At 38.7% G+C, this 18,736-nt stretch overlaps 2 protein-coding genes and 2 long non-coding RNA genes across 5 annotated transcripts; 2 read left to right on the plus strand and 2 right to left on the minus strand.

Annotated features, from left to right (window-relative positions):
- Positions 1–734: 734 nt before the first annotated feature.
- On the minus strand, positions 735–5,907 carry LOC131332135 (annexin Gh1). Its single transcript, XM_058366216.1, has 5 exons — positions 5,715–5,907; positions 4,052–4,197; positions 2,948–3,166; positions 1,554–1,766; positions 735–1,211 (listed from the first exon to the last, which is right to left on the minus strand). Exons 1-5 carry the CDS (start codon positions 5,788–5,790, stop codon positions 915–917), a joined length of 951 nt encoding a protein of 316 aa, XP_058222199.1. The 5' UTR covers positions 5,791–5,907; the 3' UTR covers positions 735–914.
- LOC131332138 (uncharacterized) lies at positions 1,240–1,588 on the plus strand. The gene is made up of 2 exons (XR_009201598.1): positions 1,240–1,354; positions 1,402–1,588. It is a non-coding gene; the product is annotated as an uncharacterized LOC131332138 (long non-coding RNA).
- A 4,085-nt stretch (positions 5,908–9,992) lies between the features above and the next one.
- Positions 9,993–17,781, plus strand: LOC131332154 (uncharacterized). Its single transcript, XR_009201604.1, has 2 exons — positions 9,993–10,245; positions 17,160–17,781. It is a non-coding gene; the product is annotated as an uncharacterized LOC131332154 (long non-coding RNA).
- LOC131332141 (MDIS1-interacting receptor like kinase 2-like) lies at positions 11,327–16,485 on the minus strand. Of its 2 annotated transcripts, XM_058366222.1 has the most exons (3): positions 12,880–16,485; positions 12,099–12,846; positions 11,327–11,919 (listed from the first exon to the last, which is right to left on the minus strand). In XM_058366222.1, exons 1-3 carry the CDS (start codon positions 14,785–14,787, stop codon positions 11,618–11,620), a joined length of 2,958 nt encoding a protein of 985 aa, XP_058222205.1. In that variant the 5' UTR covers positions 14,788–16,485; the 3' UTR covers positions 11,327–11,617. The 2 variants fall into 2 exon arrangements, with proteins under 2 accessions (XP_058222205.1, XP_058222204.1); XM_058366221.1 differs by having other exon boundaries at positions 12,099–16,484.
- Positions 17,782–18,736: the final 955 nt, after the last annotated feature.

Consider the following 18,736-nt stretch of genomic DNA (forward strand, 5'->3'; position numbering starts at 1 on the left):
AAACTAACTTGCATCAACCAACTTCTAGTCACGCTCCTCTACTGAAGAGGTGCACCGTGTTGATCGGAATCAGCAACCACCTGAAATGGCTTATTTGCCCTTTAGAGGATTCATTGCAATCAGAACGTCTTTCTCCCGAGGGCATGGTTAGGCTTCGTTCGTCGTGGTGTTGGAGCCACGACTATTTACCTGAAATGGCTTATTTGCGCTTTAGAGGATTCGTGCAGCCTTGGTGTCGTCTTCTTTTCGTTTTGTTCCTTTCCTCTTTTCTAAACCAGAACCATCGTCTCTCTCTCTCTCACAAATTCAAGTTTTCCACAGAGCTTGCCAAGTTCTTAATTTGGGACTAGTTAGGAGATAGGTTCGTCCAGATTCAAAAAGAAATTGCAGACAAGAGGAGTTCTATTTGAGATTTTAGAAAACCCATTTTAACTACTTATAACAAAGTGAGACCCAATTTAACTATTAATTAGGCGTCGCCATCGAGAGAGTGCTATAGAGAACTCAAATTATTTGATTTCATCTTCTCACCAGTTAAAGATGGTGTGTATGATCTATGCGAACAGGTGGGAGGAGAGAGGTTGGAGTAGTTAGAGGGTTTCGGGCAAAGCTGTGACTTCGTGAATTTTCGTTTCTCCAAGGGAAATGTCTGAACGTTTTGTAAGGGCCAAATATGTCATTTCAAATTATTAGTCGTGGCTCCCACATCTTAAGCCGTGGCATGAACAGCTTCCTTGCCATAATAAAGCATATAATATGAGTTTTATTTCTGATAACAGATGGGTTATTTAGGTTCTTTTGGATAACAGGACCAAAACAAAAACCAACATAACCATAACACACAAGCAAAACACAAACGTTCAAAATGCGAAAACAGCCACCACCAGAAGCATATCCAAAAAGTTCGGGTCTGCTCAAGCATCCCCATGTCCAATCAGGGCAAGAAGCATTTTCTCATAGTCTCCACGCGTGTCCTTAGCAATGGCACGGTCCAGAGGGACGCTATTCCTCTTGTAATACGCATCATTTATTATCTTCAAGTCAACTTCAGCCCTTGTCACCACAACTCTGGTGAGAGCACCTTCATCTGTTCCTTGCTTGTTTATAGCCGAACGAAGAACATTCTCAAAGTACTTCTCAGGATAGGTCAAGCACTTCACTGTTGCTCTCAGAATTGAGAGGAACTCGTCCTTGGGATCTGCCTCCAAGTCCTACAAAATATAGCGAGTTGATAATCAGTCCAACTTGAGGCCGAGGAACAGAAGAAACGTTTCTGTTTCTTAAGAGGCTGGAATTAGCAATTATACTGTGAGTATGCTGAGGAGAAAGCTATCAAATTTCTACCAAGGTAACAGTGTGATGCAAATATGCAAGGGGAAATGGCAAGCATACAGATGGAAGGATAACCGGTACTGAAGAGACTGTTGCCAAGACAAAACTGCCAAATTTCTACATAGATACCTGGACAAGATGCAAACGTGCAATGGGGACTGACAAGCATAGAGATGAGAATGCCAAATCATGGTCAAACAAATTTCACTTCACATGCATACCTCATCTATATCCTTCCCAAATTCATCTTTGTAATGATTCAATGTTGCATTGATCTGTGCTTTGCTCCTCGTCGCCAGAATCCTAATGAGATCCTCATCACTGTAAGCCTTCTTCGAAATATTCTCGTGGAGTATCTTAGCTTCAGTTTTCGCGAGAGTCATGTTCACCTCATCACCTTCATACCTATATGAGCTCACAAGAGGTACCAAAAGCTGGGAGCATAGAAAGTAGAACAAACAATGTCACGAATAAATCAGACTTTCCAGCCACAATGTAGGGGACTAAATAGTACTAGGCTAGCAATGAAGACACCAAACCACAAACAGTAACCCTCTTGCCAAAGCAGTTTTAATAAAAAAGGAAAAGCTTGCTACACTTCTAATGGTACGTGTAGAATGAAGCAAATTTAGATAGAGCAATGCTACTGAACACAGACTTATGTTCACGAAACCAGACACGTGTGTCCAGAACTGTTCAATACACATGGGTCCCTCATTATCTTGTGGAGTTGTGCACAGGACCATCCTGTGTCCAGATCTGTGCAAAAAGACTTTCTCATTTAGTTAAAATCTCCGGTCACTACTTGACACTCTTTAGACATTTTTTCGTTTGTTTTAGCCTACCAAATTTTCCTATCCATAGATGGCGAGTCCATCATTAAGCACATTCTTGTCCCATTATAGGTTGGTTCACTAACCAATCTGAAGTTTTGGGTAATTTGTGCTTCTTATGACCTGCTGCTATAGATTTTGTAACAGGGCAGTTTCCAGATTTCCCACTAAGTAGAGTTGGGGGCCTAAAAGTGTTAGATTTTATCCCATATCGCTCAGCTAATCCACCCAGGCTTGGTTAATATATTCTAGAAGCTACTCCATCCGCTACCAATTGGTTTTAGGTTGGAACCCTCCAAGAAATCAAACATGGTATCGGTGCTAGACCTTGGGTGGCCTCACCTCACGTGGTCAAGTCTTTGTTGTCCGAGTCAAATTTTCTCGTCTCCTCAATTCATAATTCCACATGCATAAGGCTACATGTGACGGGGACTGTTAACTTTATCCCACATCGCTCATCTAAGCCACCCAAACTTGGTTAATATATTCTAGAGGCTACTCCACCTATTGCCAATTGATTGTAGGTTGAAACCTCCAAGAAATCTAACAAAAAGCAAGCAACTCAAAGAGTGAATCTACCACTAATACAATTGCAAAAGCATGTGTAATTCAAACTTATTTTTGAAAAAAATTAAGAAAAAACTTATGGTAGGACTGAGATTAAAACTACTGTATTTTAGTAGTCAAAATCTAGTGACCATCAAAACATGCATAAAGCATATTGCAGTAGGAGTACAACTGTGATCATTGATGCCCTGTCACTCTAATACCAAAGGAAGTACCTTGCGGAAGTCACCAGTTGTGTGGTGTGCAACATCCTCTTCAAGAGATTTCTTGAAACGAGCGTGATAGGCTTGCCTTGCCAGAATTAGATCATGAGGAGACCTTGCACAAGCTATTTCCACCAGAACCTGGTTGCTTGAAGTCCACCTCTTTGTGGCTTCATTAGCCAAATATGCATCACGTTCGGCAGGATCAAGTGTCCAAAGCATTACCAACCTCTGAAAGAAAAAAAAATACGGGGAAGCATAAATGTTATATTTACCAATGCTGCATTGCTCCATGCTTAAGCGAATGAAACCAAGATCAGGGGCCAGTAGATAACATTCATAGAATATCTAAGAGTTTTACCGAAAGGCTTTTTTGTTTGTCTGGTAAAAGAGGGAGGCCAAGTGGCCAACATAAGGATCCCTGCGCAGAAGTAATGATGGTTCGGGGAAGTTCCTTCCGTAGACCATCAGTGCATCATAAATGTGGATTTGGCTTGTGTAGGTACACAAGAATCCACCTCAGTGAGGCGGGTTCTCATGCACTCTACTAACTGCTCTCTGGTTAAGTGAGTGAAACCAAGTATTTTTAATCTATTATCTTCTCCATAAATGAATTAATTGCTCTATGGTTAAGTGAACGAAACCAAGGTTAGGCATCGTAGATCCCAGAACATCCAGGCTTTAATAAATCAATTACCTGGGCCAGACATGACATCTGGACAAGGGTGAGGCATATGTGTATGATACTTCCACTGGACACTTGTTATGTCTTTAACATTACATTCCCTGAGTATATATTTGTTGCATGATTGCTGTAACAGTAATAAAGTGCCATTTTTGGCGTTATATGTCACATGAAAAACCAATTTTATTTTAGATCCTTTAAATTTATTTGCATACCCTTCAACAGTAAAGGTTTGATGGTTCTACCCTCTAGAAACACACTCACACCAACTGTCGTACCCTTGAAATATGTTTTATTTATCTAATAAAAGTATACAGAGGTCGGTAGGAGGATCACTATGCCGAAGATATGATGGATGGGACTTGGGAGAAAGTTCTTTCACAGAGTATAATAACCATGTATGCGACTTGTGTGAGTGCACAAGAACACACCTCAAAGTCATTCGTAAGTTCCTTGTCAAGTGCTTTGAGCAGATCTTCTTCATAAGTCTGAGCATAAGTTTGTCTAATTGACTTGCGTTGAGCAGCATTTCTATGAGCCAGTATGGATATGATTAATTCCTCATTAGTTCCCCATCCTGCAAAAGTATCAATGACAAATTTTCAAAATCATTGGTTTTAAGTCATGGAAGTGTCAATATTCGAAGAAATATGTAGTTGATATGGTGATGGGGACAAATATCATCTCATCAATGAAATACCTTGTTCTGATTGGATTAATATATTATATTCCCTTTAAAGTGGGTATCATTTTCTTCTTAAATAACAAAATTTGCATGTATTGGTAAAACAAACAAGGAGGCATGCAGAAGTTTCCCTTTTGGATGCCCGATATGTAGATAATTGACGCAATAAATGAGCTTAATCAAGTAATTGTAGCTTGGTACACTTAAATGGATTATGTAATTCCAAAACCATGTTTGCCGTCCAATGTTCTAGGAAAAATATGATAAAATATGACTACAACTATCAAATTAAACTGATTTCTTTGGTTCTACACAGGGCCTACCAAATGAATAGGAAAAGCCTCCATTTGACGAACATGGGAGAAAAAAAACAGAGCAGAATAAGAAATAAACAAGGGCAGTCTATCCATCAGTGTCTAGAAAATCATCAAAATCATCCACAGATGTGAATTTCTTGACATCAATCAACTACAAGATCGGCTTCCAAGACTGAAATTTCATCATCACACAAATAAGTCCATAATTCCGGCAAAATCACAGTAGATCTCCAAGAGAAATCTATTTTCCTCAAACCATCTTGAACACTACAATTATTTACAAATCATCAGATCATAAGCAAAAGTACATGATCGCAACTGTCCATTTCCTACAGATGATGGACTCTAACTTGAAAACATTTTTAAGGATGATCACACATCGATCTCGTGAGATATAGTAAGAGATAAGCGGGAGAAAACAGCAAGTTCCAGATATGATCGTCCTACCAACGATGTCCTGTACTTGATCGCCAAAGATCAAGTCATGGACTTGCAATTAATGAAGCCGAAATCCACTCAAACAAACTACAACAACATATAGATATCTTAGATGACCACAGATTGATCTCATGAGTGAAACAAACAACATGTGAAATTGGAATGGTCCTATTAGGACTGATCAGAGGGAGAAAACGGTAAAAATTACATGTACTCTAAATCGATCGTCACAGATCAAGCCAATTCAATCCGTCAAACTAAAACAACACACACAGATCCTCACTAACTATAACTAACACTACTAACTTGAGACGAGAAAAAAAAAAAAAAAAACCAACACCACATACCGGCACACAAATACATATTTCTCAAAGATTGAGTCAATTACTAAAATTCATGCAATTTTTTTTTTTACGAAAATAACAAATATTTTATGCATACTACTATTCGAGAAATTTAAAGATCTCAATTGATCTTTTAAATTGGCGCAGGAAATTTTACAAATAGTTCACATGAGTACTTTGCACTTTGATCCAAAAGCTGTAGTTTTTTTTCACGACGGCCTAGAATATGTTACGGAGTGAGTGTTTAAAGATGATCGGAGGTCGATCCGATGAATCGAAATCAAAAAAAAGGTAGTAGTAATGTAGGGACCTGAGAAAGCCTTTCGGAGTTGCTCACAGTCTTCAGCGACGGAGGGGACTTGTGCAGGAACTGTAAGAGTCGCCATCTCTCTCTCTCTCTCTCTCTCTCTCTGGGCGTGGATGGTGGAGATCCGAAAACGTATGAGAATTTTACAGGAAGAGGAACAGCTGAATTCTATAGCTCTTGGGGCAAAGGCTATGATGCTCCCAAGTGGTATGGGAGCATCATACTCCCATTGAATTACAGACAACACTTACCATTTACTAAGGCAACACTTACCATTCACTAAGGCAGAACTTACCACACTTGTGTGGTAAGTTCTGCCTTAGTGAATGGTAAGTGTTGCCTTAGTGAATGGTAAGTGTTGCCTTAGTGAATGGTAAGTGTTGTCTGTTCTGTGGTAAGTAATCCTCCGTTTTTTAGATCAAAACCACCTCATTTTTAACAAAACCACCCCATTTTTAGTTTTTGGTTTTGATCTAAAGGCTGTGATTTATCTATTTTCAATCCAAGGGCTGTAATTCATTGGGAGTATGATGCTCCCATACCACTTGGGAGCATCACAGAAGTTTTGCTTGTTTAAAGGAGAAGAGAGAGAAAAGAAGGCAATTGGGATTTAGGACCTACTTGAAAATTATAAAAAATTGCTACTTGCACAATCGTTATGTTGATTGTGTGCGTAATTTTAACTGTTCAAATGTATTTGGATGGTCTAGATTTTAAACACACTCTTTCGAGACAAAGTCTAACTTTTATAGAAAATAGTTTGAGTAAATCCATGCCATTTAGTACAGCAATGGACGGTTAGAGATTGATTGTGTGTAGCACTCTTGGAAAATTATTGAGATTTTTCTTGCCACGTGGTCGTATTATTATTGTTTATATTATCTTTTTTTTTTGTCTAATTAATCATTATTAGTACTTGACTACTAGTAAATAATTTTCTCGTAACGATGATGACGAGCATGGGGGGACTTTTGTCGCTTGGTACAGTTGTTGAGTGGCGCTACTCCCCGGCGTCGTTTTCGGGTGGAACCAGTCACAGAATCACAGGTGTAATGTACTCGTGGATTGTACGGCCCCATCTCCGTGGATCGCGTTGGATCGCTCCCCCTTTTGTTTCGTTTGGGAAAAAATTATTCTATCCCCCTAATGTATACGCCACGTGGTGCCCCAGCTTTTTTTCGCCGCATGAGTAATTATTCTATGTTGATATTTTTAAGTATCAAAAAAAAAAAGTAATTATTTCATGTTTGGCGAAATTCTTCTTTACCATGCATTTGTATAATTTGATCATACTAAGATTTCTTGAACTTATAATTGGTTGCGGGTTCATCCTTATGAATGTTTCAAATCATAATTTTAGAGGTATAACGAAAACTAGAAGTATGGAGGGGCATAGAGGGATGGACTACGCAGCAAAGTTATCAATTCCGTACTGGCAAGCGTACCATTTTCTCTACTGAAATAATACATATTGGTAACAGTGTATATCTCGGTATCATTCCGAATTAACGATAATAGATATATTTATATATTTTAATATATGAACAAAAAATAAAAATAAAAAACTCAAAGTAGAGGAATTAAAAAATTATTATTCGACCACAAACAGGGACGGAACTACCTGGTGGGGGTGGTGGCACGTGCCACCCCGCTCCACGAATTCCCAAAAAAAAAAAAAAAATTTAGACGAAAACTGTTAAATATTGATAATGTTTGCAAATTGCACACTGAGTGTACTTTGCTCCAGTGGTTAGGTGTATGGCATGACACATTCTCCAAGCACCATACGAGGGTTTGAGACCCTTGGCAGTGCGTTTTTTTTGCATTTTTCCCCAAAAACTCTTCTCAGCTAGTGCACTCACTAAATTTTTACATAAATTTTCCCTTGTAATTTTTCTTACCAATTGGAGAGGAATGCGACTTATTTGGGCTTTAAATTTTTTCCACAAGTTTGATATTTTTACTGCTTGTTTCTTTTTCGGATGATGTTGCGTGCAAATAAAAATATAAAGTGAATTTACAAACATGTCGATTTACATACTTGTATAAATAAGTTATGGATTAATTATTTTCCTATACTTAGGCCCCGTTTGTTAATCTCTTTCGGCCTTAGGATTGGACTGATAATCCCAAGTGATTACTAATTCTTTGTTTGTTTTCACAATGAATGTGTAGACTATTAGTCTCATGGGCATGTGAATCCCCTCATTAGGAGGTATTACCAATACGTTAGGGGACTTGGTATTATCAATCCAATCCCCTCCTTACCAATGCATAAATACGAAAATAGCCTTCACCAATTCCATCTCCTTACCAATTCTATCTCATGTGAAGGGCAAAAACGAAAATGTATAGTATCAATCCAATCCTATCCCATATGAAACAAACATAATATTAATAATCACATAATCTAATCCCATATCAAACAAACATACTCATCGTCAATCCCATCTCCTTACCAATCCATTTTCATTTTCAATCACAATTCTAATCATATCTCCTTACGAATCTCACCCCTCTAATACTTTTGATCAAACGAGGCCTTAGAGTGGAAAGAGGGATGCCCCATTGCACACGACATGCCTGCAAAATTTGTCAATTTTTTTTTGGGTGATTGCTTGGGGAGAAAGCGGAATGCAATAGCTCCCCCTATTAGAGTTACTTGTTAATTTTATTTTATGACAGTGTTCACCAAGAAATAAAGTGGACTACAGCTGCTCCTACTCTTAGAAATTTGAATTCACGTTACCAGCAAAGGGTGAAAGCGAGATGTAGTCATTTCCATGAATTCAATTGGTACCGCCCCTATGTAAATCTTGGCTCCGCCTCTGACCACAAACACTTACATGCATACTCATATATTTTGATGGGGCCCACATGAGATGTAATGTGCGTGGGTCCCAATATGAATGTGAGTGGATTTGTGTAAATCTATATATCTATCTATCTACTATAAAAATGTGGTTGAGCCACAAAAAGCCTTCAAACTTCCATTCCTAATTTTCTGGATTTTTCACATTTTTTTTTGTTTTATAATAGAGAGAGAGAGGAGAGAGAAAGAAATATTGGCACGTGGTACTCCAAATTTATTTTTCATTACACGTCTTTCAGTGTATAGAATGAGACCAATGCTAGCGTGCATCAAACACAGAACTGAATAAAATATTAAACTATCTTTTTAATCAATTAGCGTTTTTGCCCTTTTGATACACAAGACTGAAAATAAACCAATGGAATTTTTTTATCTCATGCATCAACTAGCGGTGTACCGGTTTGATACACAAGAATGAAAAAAACACTAATGTAATTTTTTTGTCTCCTACATCGAACGTGTACAACACTATACATACTCTATGCATATGTGTTTGTACCTCTCAAGGCTCCAAACCCCACTTCTAATTTTCTAGAGTTTTTTAAAAAAATTTGGAAGAGAGAGAAAGAGAGAGAGAACTTGGGGAGGGGTGAGAGAAGGGGAGAGATTTGAGGGGAATTGAGGAAAAATGATCCAATGCCCCAGTTATATTTTCATGTGGTGGCGCAACTCATCTTTTCACCACACATTTGCATAGTTTCCACTATGAAGTGTTGAGGCCGCACAAATTATTTTTGTGCCTTGTGCATCGAACGGACACAACGCTAATATTTGTGATTGTAAAATGGTTGTTCACAACATTACTATGCAGACCTTGCCATGGTATTAACGTACCACTCCACTTATAAGAAGATATTCAATGCACCAATAGTAAGGTTGAACACAAATTTAAACACCAAGAGTAAGGTTGAACACAAATTTAAACCACACATTGATGTTGGGCAAGTGTGTAATATTTTAAGGTGTAGACCCAAGTGTGTAGAGTCCTCATAATGCATTAATATGTGATCTAGATTTGTGCTGAACCTTGCCCAACAGCGGCCAGCCACTTCTTCAGACCCCATTCCACTAAGCACTAAAAGTGCTTTTAGGACTTTTTTTAATTTTTGTTTTTATTTGAATTTTTTTTTATTTGTTAATTTTGCGTCAAATTTTTTTGACTTTTTAATTCTCGGAAAAGTAAATTTTTTTTACATTTACCCAAATATATTAAAAAATAACAACTTTTAAGTAAAAAAGTTGACTTATTTTTTACTTAAAAGTTGTTATTTCTCAAAATATTTGGATAACAGTAAAATATTTACTTTTTCGATTTGTCTCGAGACAAATCAAAAAGTTAAAAAAAATTGGAACAAAATGAACAAATGCAATTTTTTTTAATAAAAACCAAACTAAAAGAAAAAGTTTTCAGCGGAACGGCTCTATACAACCAACAGCATCACCCCTCCCTCTCTATCTCTCTCTTAACACTCCCCTCGATGGGATAGTGATGAAGAATAAGGACAAAAGAAGAAAAGAAGTGATGATCTTTTCATCGCCCTTTTTCGTATCTAAATCGACGCTGTTTTTTATTTTTGGAGTCGGGACGGTTGGAAACCAACTAATAATTCACGGTTTACCCTTTGAGGCGTCAGAGATGGACTCGGCATCCAAAATCGCAAGGTATTTTAATTTTCAATTTAGGTTTGCAGATTTCTATTTCTGAGTTAAATATATGACTGACTATATGGTGGTTTTTATCAAATCTGAAATGGGTTTATCAATGAATTGCAATCATTGCCAGGATTTTAAATCAATATGCTTTAGATGAACACATACTGGGGAGGGGGTGCGGGGAGCGGAGGGACCTAGAATCTCCTAAGGTGGGAGAGCCTAAAGAGCATATATAGATTATATATCATAAATATGTGTATAAAATATCAATTAAATACTTAACCATTAAAGGAAAAGTGATACGGATTGAGAATTTTCCCGATCAGTGTAATGATTGGAAGTTACATATTTTCCGTTCGCAATATTTCTTGACTGATATGATTTTCATATTCTTATTTCCATAATGGCATAACTCCATTAAAAGTAAGAGAATAACTGCCTTAAAGCCCGATAAGCTTCCATCTTAGTTAGGAGAGAGATTTCGTCTCGAGGGGAACGAGCTCCCTTCAAGCCCCATGTTGGGAGCGCCGATCCGAGCTCCCAACTAGGGGAGCGCACCCATTTTAGAAGAATTCTGCCATTAAGTCTCGAGTCTTTTTAGTGATCTGTATTAGAAATCAGTTTGAAGCCACTTGAGTGAAGTGTCCTTATGCATTGTACTGTAGTTTACATATGATTGCGGATGTAAGGAAGCGAATATTGGCTTTGTGAAGTGTGGTCAATTGGGTGCAAACCAGGTGTCTGATTTCCAGCCGCTTTAGGCTTTAGGTTTTATTCAGCTATGATGAGTCATTGGCATCTGGGTGGGTACGTGAAAAATTATTCGATGTCCCTGTGGCACTGCCACCCCAAGCCTCTCCTCAATCACACATTTCCGTGTGACCCGACACCCGAGACTTAGTGTGGGGACCCCACAACAATGTGTGGTGGAGAGAGGCTTGGGACACCGCCATGTGGTGCCCCAAGGGGACTGAATAATCCCTCGTAGTACGTTTTTTCGAGGGCTATATAATTGAGGTTTTTGTAATGTAAAAGGTATTTAAAAAATGGGAAAACTACTCGGACTATTGCTTTCATTTGCCCTCTAGTATAACTCCACATCAAATTGTCTTCCTGTCTCCTTTGTCATAAGTAAGAGTGAAACCGTTCAAAGGTTTGTTGAATACATGCAACATTGCTATTTCAAGACTTACAATACTAGAAGTACAATCCAATAGTATCGGCTGATAATACAAAGCAAAGTAAAAAGTAGAAGAAATTTTGAAGGATCACTAGTTCAATGCACTATGTTAAATAGAGCATTAGGTTTATTTGGTATCGTATTTCATATATACTCAGTGGAAAAGTGGCTTTTTCTCGTCTCTGATGAATCTTTGCGGCTCTAAGGGAGTTTTTGGGTGGACAACAGTTGGGAAATGATGTGCATGGCGGGTCTAGATTGTGGATTGGTATCCAAGCATGCTTTTGCCAACTTTATAATGCACATCACTACCTCCTCAACTTCAGGAGACGGAGGTAAAAGGCGTTGGTCCAATACATCTCTCAGCTGTACATTTTCAATGGCCAGTGTTGATAGGGAGGAAATCAAATCTCCCGGATGCTTCCCCTTGATCACTTCTAGTGCTAACACTCCAAAGCTATACACGTCACACTTTTCAGTTACCTTCATTGTGTAAGCAAGCTCTGCAAAAGGGAGTGAGAGATCAATCAGAGTTCGTAGCACCTCCTTCAAAGAAACTGAGAAATTCTACCTTGGTCAAGCAATATATGGTCCATGGATTAACATAAAAGATGAATGCTCTTTAAGGAGGACCCTGGTGTGTCTGTGCAACAGGAAGTATCATATATAAAGCAATCGTTACCTGGTGCAACATATCCGCAGGTTCCTGCAAGTGCACTCCAATTTGAGGAATCCAACTTTAGAAGTTTAGCCATGCCAAAGTCTGAAACTCGGGCCTCATACTCGTCATCAATCAAAATGTTGTTGCTTGATATGTCGCGGTGAACGATTGGTGGTTTGCAATCATGGTGCATGTATGACAAAGCATGTGCGACACCCTTGATAATATTCAACCTTTTTGGCCAATCCAATTGTTTTGCTTCTTCGTCTCTGTTGAAAATCGAAGCCAAGCTTCCCCTTTCGAGGTACTCATAAACCAGAAATGAGTTACGGGCATGCGAACAGAACCCAAAAAACTTTACTATGTTGCGATGCTTGATTTCAGTTAGTGCCCTTACCTCGTTCAAGAAACCTCGACGATCGTCCTTCTCAGACAAGTTATGAAGTTTCTTCACAGCCACTGTATTGGCTGATGGAAGTGTTGCTTGGTTATTGGCTGATGGAAGTGTTGCTTTGTATACAGCTCCATATCCTCCTTTTCCAATGCAATATGTGGCATCAAAATCGTTTGTGGCTTCTAGGATATCATTGTACACTGCTCTTCCATCGTAGATTGATATAGAGAAGAGATCTTTATATTTGGCGCCATCTTCTATGTGTGACTTTCTTTTTCTTCGGTTGGAGATGATTAGAAATCTGGCGAATGCACTTACAAGTAAAAGCGCTCCACCAAGAGGGAGCACAATTACAAGAACAAGAGTCCGGTGGTCCTTTTGGTATTTGCATGGCTGCAATCCTGCGACATTTCCACATATACATGGCTGCAATCCTGTGACATTTCCACACAAGCCTTTGTTCCCTTGGAGGCCGTCTATAGAAGCATTCATGAAGGCTTCGCTCATGGGAATGGGACCCTCCAACTCATTGAAGGATACGTCAATGTGCACCAACCAATTCATGTCTTGGAAAACTCTGGGAATTAAACCAGATAAATGATTGTGGGAGAGGTCTAGCCACTCCAAACTCATCAAACTTGCCATCTCCGACGGTATCTCCCCCATAAGTGAATTTCGACTGAGATCCACGTGAGATAGGGGAGATATCTTTCCCAATTGACGTGGGACTTCTTGGCTAAAATTGTTGTTGCTCAAGTTCAAGTAATTCAGTTTGATGCAATTATCTAGATTTCCCGCTGCTATTGACCCACTTAACCTGTTTATGGACAGGTCAAGCTTTTCTAGTTCAGCTAGTGATCCGATTTCTCTTGGTATACCACCGGAAAGCTGGTTGTCATTGAGATACAGTTCCCATAGAGAACTCACCTTCCCTAATTCCTTTGGAATCTCTCCGGTCAAATGATTCGACGAAAGATCAAGCCTGTGTAGTTGAGCTGAATCTCCCAACTCTGGTGGTATGCTGCCTGTGATATTGTTCCCTGCCATTCGCAGGGATTGCAATTTCGGGCACTTCCTCCAGTTTCCAGAGATTTTGCCATAGAATTCGTTGCGACTTAGATCCAAGTAGTCGAGATGTGGGTAGACCCCAAAATCTTCTGATATGTTTCCAGTCAGTTGGTTTCCTTCAAGGCGGACTCTGACTAGGCTAGAGCAATCTCTCAAGCTTCTAGGAATATGGCCCGTTAGCTGATTGGCGTCGACTGTGAAATTCTGAAGCTTCCTACCTTGGCAAATATCTGGGAGATTCCCGCAAAATTGATTTCCGTCCATTTCCAACACGATCAAGTTTTTCAAATTGCGAAATTCTTGTGGAATAGGACCAGAAAGGTTATTTACGCGCAAGAATAAGTACGATAATTCGGACAAGTCTCCTATTGAAGCTGGAATGGAACCGTTAAGTTGGTTATCATTCAATTCCAAGTTCACAAGAGACTTCAAGTTTCCTAGTTCATTTGGAATGGAACCAGAAAGTGTGTTGTTGAATAGGCTCAACGAAGTCAGCCGATTCAAGTTTCCAAAAGAGGAAGGAATGGGACCAGTTAGTCTATTGCTATCCATTTGAACCAACTCAAGATTTGTGAGATTTCCTATTTCTGCAGGAATGGAACCGGAAAGTTGATTATGAAATAGGAATAGAGAAACCAAGTTGCTCAAATTGCGCAAAGGAGGAGGAATAGGACCACTAAGATAATTGGTGGACAAAGAAAGCTCAGAAAGAGACTTCAACTGGCCTATCTCTGGAGGAATTGAGCCGGTCAATTGATTGTCTGCCAAATGGAGTGTTTCAAGATTTGTTAAGTGACCGATTTCAGGTGGAATATTTCCAGAAAACTCATTAACTGACAAATCAAGGTATACAATCGGGAGTGAGCTGATTTGAGGTGGGATGGGACCAGAGAGTTCATTCATACTTAGATCAACATAAGCAAGCTTCTGGAACAATGAGAATGGAAAGGTCTCAAGAGTACCCTTCATGCTTGAATTCGTGAGGTTCAGCCGGGTGACTCTTCCTTCAGCATTAATGCAAGAAACCCCAAACCAGTTACATGGGCTACTACCACTTGAACTGGAGCCATTTTTTGCACCAAGAGTCCATGTTGCTAGCACTGAACTATTGGCACTCTGAAGGGTTTCTTTCCATTTGAGGAGAGCATTAGCCTCTTCAACAGAAGCAGAGGCAGTATCCAGTGAGGAAAAAAGTACAACGGAAAGGACAATGGAAACAGGGCAGAGTAGTTTTTGTAAAAGCCCCATGTTTTGTTTCTTTCCCTTATGGTAAGTCTTTCATGATGACCAAGTTCGATTTTATAGTGACATTTAGTGTCACCATGTTTGCTTATAGACTTTGGAATTTAAAATGTTTGGGTCCCTTTTCTTATCACTGACTGTAAAAAAAGAGGAGAAATGAGGATCAGATGTAGTAAGACTTCTTTTTTGGACAAGGTCTTTCTTAATTAGTGAAAAAGATTGGTATTTTCCATCATCGTCACGCTTTTGAAAAGTTCTTAGAAAGAATTTCCGCTACATGAATGTTGAATGAAATTAGTGGATGTAATGACCCGATTTGCATACGCAATTGCTTTCAAACTTTCGATGTGAAACTGAGTGGTATTTTTGAGATTAGATTTTGGTAATGGTATACGAACAAATTTTAGTAAATTAAGAATCATCACTGTGGTTTATAATCTAAATGTCGTGTGATTTTATAGAGGTGACATCATGTGGACTCTGATACGATTATCTGAGAGTGTGTGTCCAAAAGTTAGATGTCCCTAAACTTAAACATGGACTATTTTGGGTTATGGGGCTGAAAGTTGGGTATGGGTAGGAGAACTATGCCTCGAGGCTTATTTGTATTATGTTTCATACAACTATGTCTGGTTAATATGTTGTGGGTTATTCAAGATTTATTACTTGGAATGAAGTGAAATTAGGATACGGAATATGCAACTTCAATCTCTCATATGATGTTAGAGTTTTTCCCACATTGGTTAACCACCAAAACTAGTAGTATATGAGTCTGGGTGGCCTCTCCACTCATTGCTAATTGGTTTTGAGTTGGATGTTTTAACATGGTATTAGAGCTTGATTTTTGTAGGATTTTAGACAAGACTCTCTTGATTGATTGCCCTGTTGTTTGTGCCTTTAGTACACCTTGTTTTGTCGTTAACTTCTCCACGTGCGGGTCAGGAATCGGACGTACGAGGGAGTGTTTGAGTTTTTCTCACATTGGTTAATCATAACCTCCAAAACTAGTATAGGAGCCTAAGTGGCCTTTCAAATTGGTTTTGAGTCGGATGCTTTCATATATGTAAAATGCTAGAAATGTTTATTTACGAGCTAATGTGGGATTTTTCTTCAAATCCCATAAAAGTAAGAAAATTGAAGTCTAAACTGTTGTGCATCTTGCTTGGGTTAGGAAAGAGTGTGAACTCACACTTACAGCATCTCCATCTCATCTCTTACCCGTTCTCCGTTTGGAGACTCAAAAATAGTAGAGCATATCATAGCAATAAAATCACTATTTCGGAGAATTGATGAGCCCTAAATCGAAAAATGAAGATTTAGCACATCAAAATCGAAATCTTTATTCCGAAGAATGAAAGGGAAACGTGATTGGAGTGCACATTTTCCCTTTGTTTAAGAAATCTTTGTCCAGTTTGGTAAGAAATGGAGGTGCACTAGTGCTTGACTCTGGAGTCTGGAGTGCATAGTGATTAGGAAAGGGTACTTTTGAATCTGCTTTCTAAATCAGCCAGTGGTCCATCTTCTTGTTGCGGTACTGCCATATTTATATGTATAAACCATTCTTCATTTAGTCCAAAGCTTATGGTTAGTGGAAGTGAATGATGCTTCATCACCGAAAGTAACTGTGTGGTGCTACATGAGACAGCTTTGACAGATGACATTTGCGCGTGCATCGAGTGTAAACTTAACCAACTTTTTTTGATTATTAAACTAAACCAACTTAATCGAGTTTAATTCATGGTCGATGGAGTCATTAGGTAAATAGTAAATATATCATTTGTCTTGGATTACTCTCTTTTTTTTTTTTTTTTTGGCTTTTTCTGAATTTTGGTTAGATTAGTGTAAATTTTTTGGTCTTTTTTAAACTTCCGTGAATATTATTTTGCTTTTCTAATTTCTCTCGCCGAGACAAATATTTAGTCTAAAAAAAAATCTGTCGATAACACATGTAAATGTGATGAACCCCTCTGAATCACCCCGAGAACTACCATCGTTTTGATTTTCCCAGAAAAAGGTTACATAATACGGTATGTGCGAAATTTGATTCAAGTAAAGTTGGACACTCCAGAAGTTCTATAGTTAGCTTTCCGGTTATACAGGTGGTTGCCTAGTTGGTATTCAACAAAACTTGATATCACATCATGCAGTAATCTCCAACGTGAGAGAAAATGTAGTCTACATTTTACTTCTTGAGTAAATAGATGCATTTGGGATTCATACTTTTGAAGTTTGCCTCTTTTTTTTATTTTTTATTTCCCTTATTTATAATACCTGGTGCATTGGCCATACAGAGTTTTCAAGCATACAAACATTTAAGAAAAGACTTGAAATCTCCTATTTTGTTCTGCTAATATATCTAGCTCAACAATTCCCCGCAGAATTTTACTAGGAGTTGCCCCACCGTTGCGGTGAGGAAGGACTCGGCCAGAGGTTGCCTTTGAGTCGGTATCTCCTTGGATACTTGGTTCATGGATGGCAGAGATTGCGGACTGGAGCTCAAGCATGTATTCAAATGCAAGCTTCATGGCAGAGCCTACTAGTTGTGCAACTTGATCCATCGGAGGTAAGAGGCGTTGGTCCACTACATCCTTCAACAATATGTCATCGGCAGAGGTTGGTGGCGACGATGATAGAAATGAGATGAAGGCACCGGGATGATTTCCCTAGATCACTTCAACGCTACCACTCAAAACTGGGAACCATCGCATTTCTTGTTCACTTCCATTGTATAAGCAAACAAATAGGTTAATTGAAAGTACTCATTCTGTTGTTGCATCGATGTTCAAATTCCATTTTCCTGCATGTCACTTGTCAATTCAAGTTCTAAGAATCCGTTTGTTGGCCGGACTAGTCTGAGTTATTGAAATCAGGACGCCGAATAAGAGAAGGATATGGTAGAAGACTAGAGGTAGAGATTGTTTTATACTTGGTTTGATTGGTAGTAGTTTGTATGGGTGGATAAAATTGAGTGGATGGTGCAAGAAATGTATTATTTACTTGCTTGCCCTTCAAAGTTTTTAATATCTAAGTTTGGAGATCGAGAGATATAATTGTGTAATAACAGGGGAAGGGGGACTAGTTATGGACAGAGTTGGAGGTGTTCGTATATGTTCTGGCTACAGAGGGACTATTTAGTCCCCGAGATTAAATAGTCGGGTGTGTGCGCGCGCGTACGAGATACCTGACTAGCTAGCTGAGCACATTAAAAGAACATAACTAACGTTAGTTAACAAGTTTTTGGGATTCAACTTTGCTAATTATACACAGCTCAACCATTGGTGTGTTTCTACAAGTATATTTTCGCTTTGGGATTAGTTAAGATTGGAAGATTATTATCTTAATTAGGACAAGTTTGGATTAATCAGTTGTACCAAGGAAAGTTAACAGTCAAAACCGATATTAATCGCCAGCGTCAGCACACTAAGGGTGTGGTTGGACAACAAATTTTTAGTATTATTGTGAGTGGGTCGGTTTTTCTTTTAACATTTCTTAACCACTTTTCTTAACCACTTTCTAGCAAAAATGTGACTTTTCGGGATAAAAAATAGTTATTTCTTAAAATACTTGGGTAAAAGTTAAAAAAAAAAAATACTTTTCCAATTCCTCTCGTCGAGACGAATCAATAACCCAACAAAAGTTTGACACAAAAGTAACAAATGCGAAAAAAAAAGTTTGTAGATCGTCTGTTTTAGTAGTTGTTTCGAGTATCCCGGAACAAATTTCTCAACAAAATTTCCTTGAATCCAAAGGGCTTGAAGTACATGGACTTCTCTTGCTCGGGCAAAGCTGGCGTTCTTCTGGACTTATTTTTGAGATAAGAGTCCCAAATTAAGTTCACTTATTCTCCTGAAGTCAAAATAAGTTTTAGGTCAACGCTTCCCAAACAAGCCCGTGACTGCTCGTGAAATGACAAAAATGCCTCCCCATGTATTTCCCAATGTGGATAACTTATCAA

Source organism: Rhododendron vialii, chromosome 7a (assembly GCF_030253575.1).
Source record: "Rhododendron vialii isolate Sample 1 chromosome 7a, ASM3025357v1".
Taxonomy (NCBI): Eukaryota; Viridiplantae; Streptophyta; class Magnoliopsida; order Ericales; family Ericaceae; genus Rhododendron; species Rhododendron vialii.

Bases quoted from the DNA above. Each gene is read 5' to 3' on its own strand.
- LOC131332135 (XM_058366216.1), bottom strand. From the start codon at position 5,790: ATGGCGACTCTTACAGTTCCTGCACAAGTCCCCTCCGTCGCTGAAGAC. The intron at 4,198-5,714 runs GTCCCTACATTA...ATACTTTTGCAG, and splicing joins ACTCCGAAAGGCTTTCTCAG to GATGGGGAACTAATGAGGAA. The intron at 3,167-4,051 runs GTGTGTTCTTGT...TTTTTCTTTCAG, and splicing joins AACTTACGAATGACTTTGAG to AGGTTGGTAATGCTTTGGAC.
- LOC131332141 (XM_058366221.1), bottom strand. From the start codon at position 14,787: ATGGGGCTTTTACAAAAACTACTCTGCCCTGTTTCCATTGTCCTTTCC. The intron at 11,920-12,098 runs GTAACGATTGCT...TCCCTTTTGCAG, and splicing joins CTGCGGATATGTTGCACCAG to AGCTTGCTTACACAATGAAG.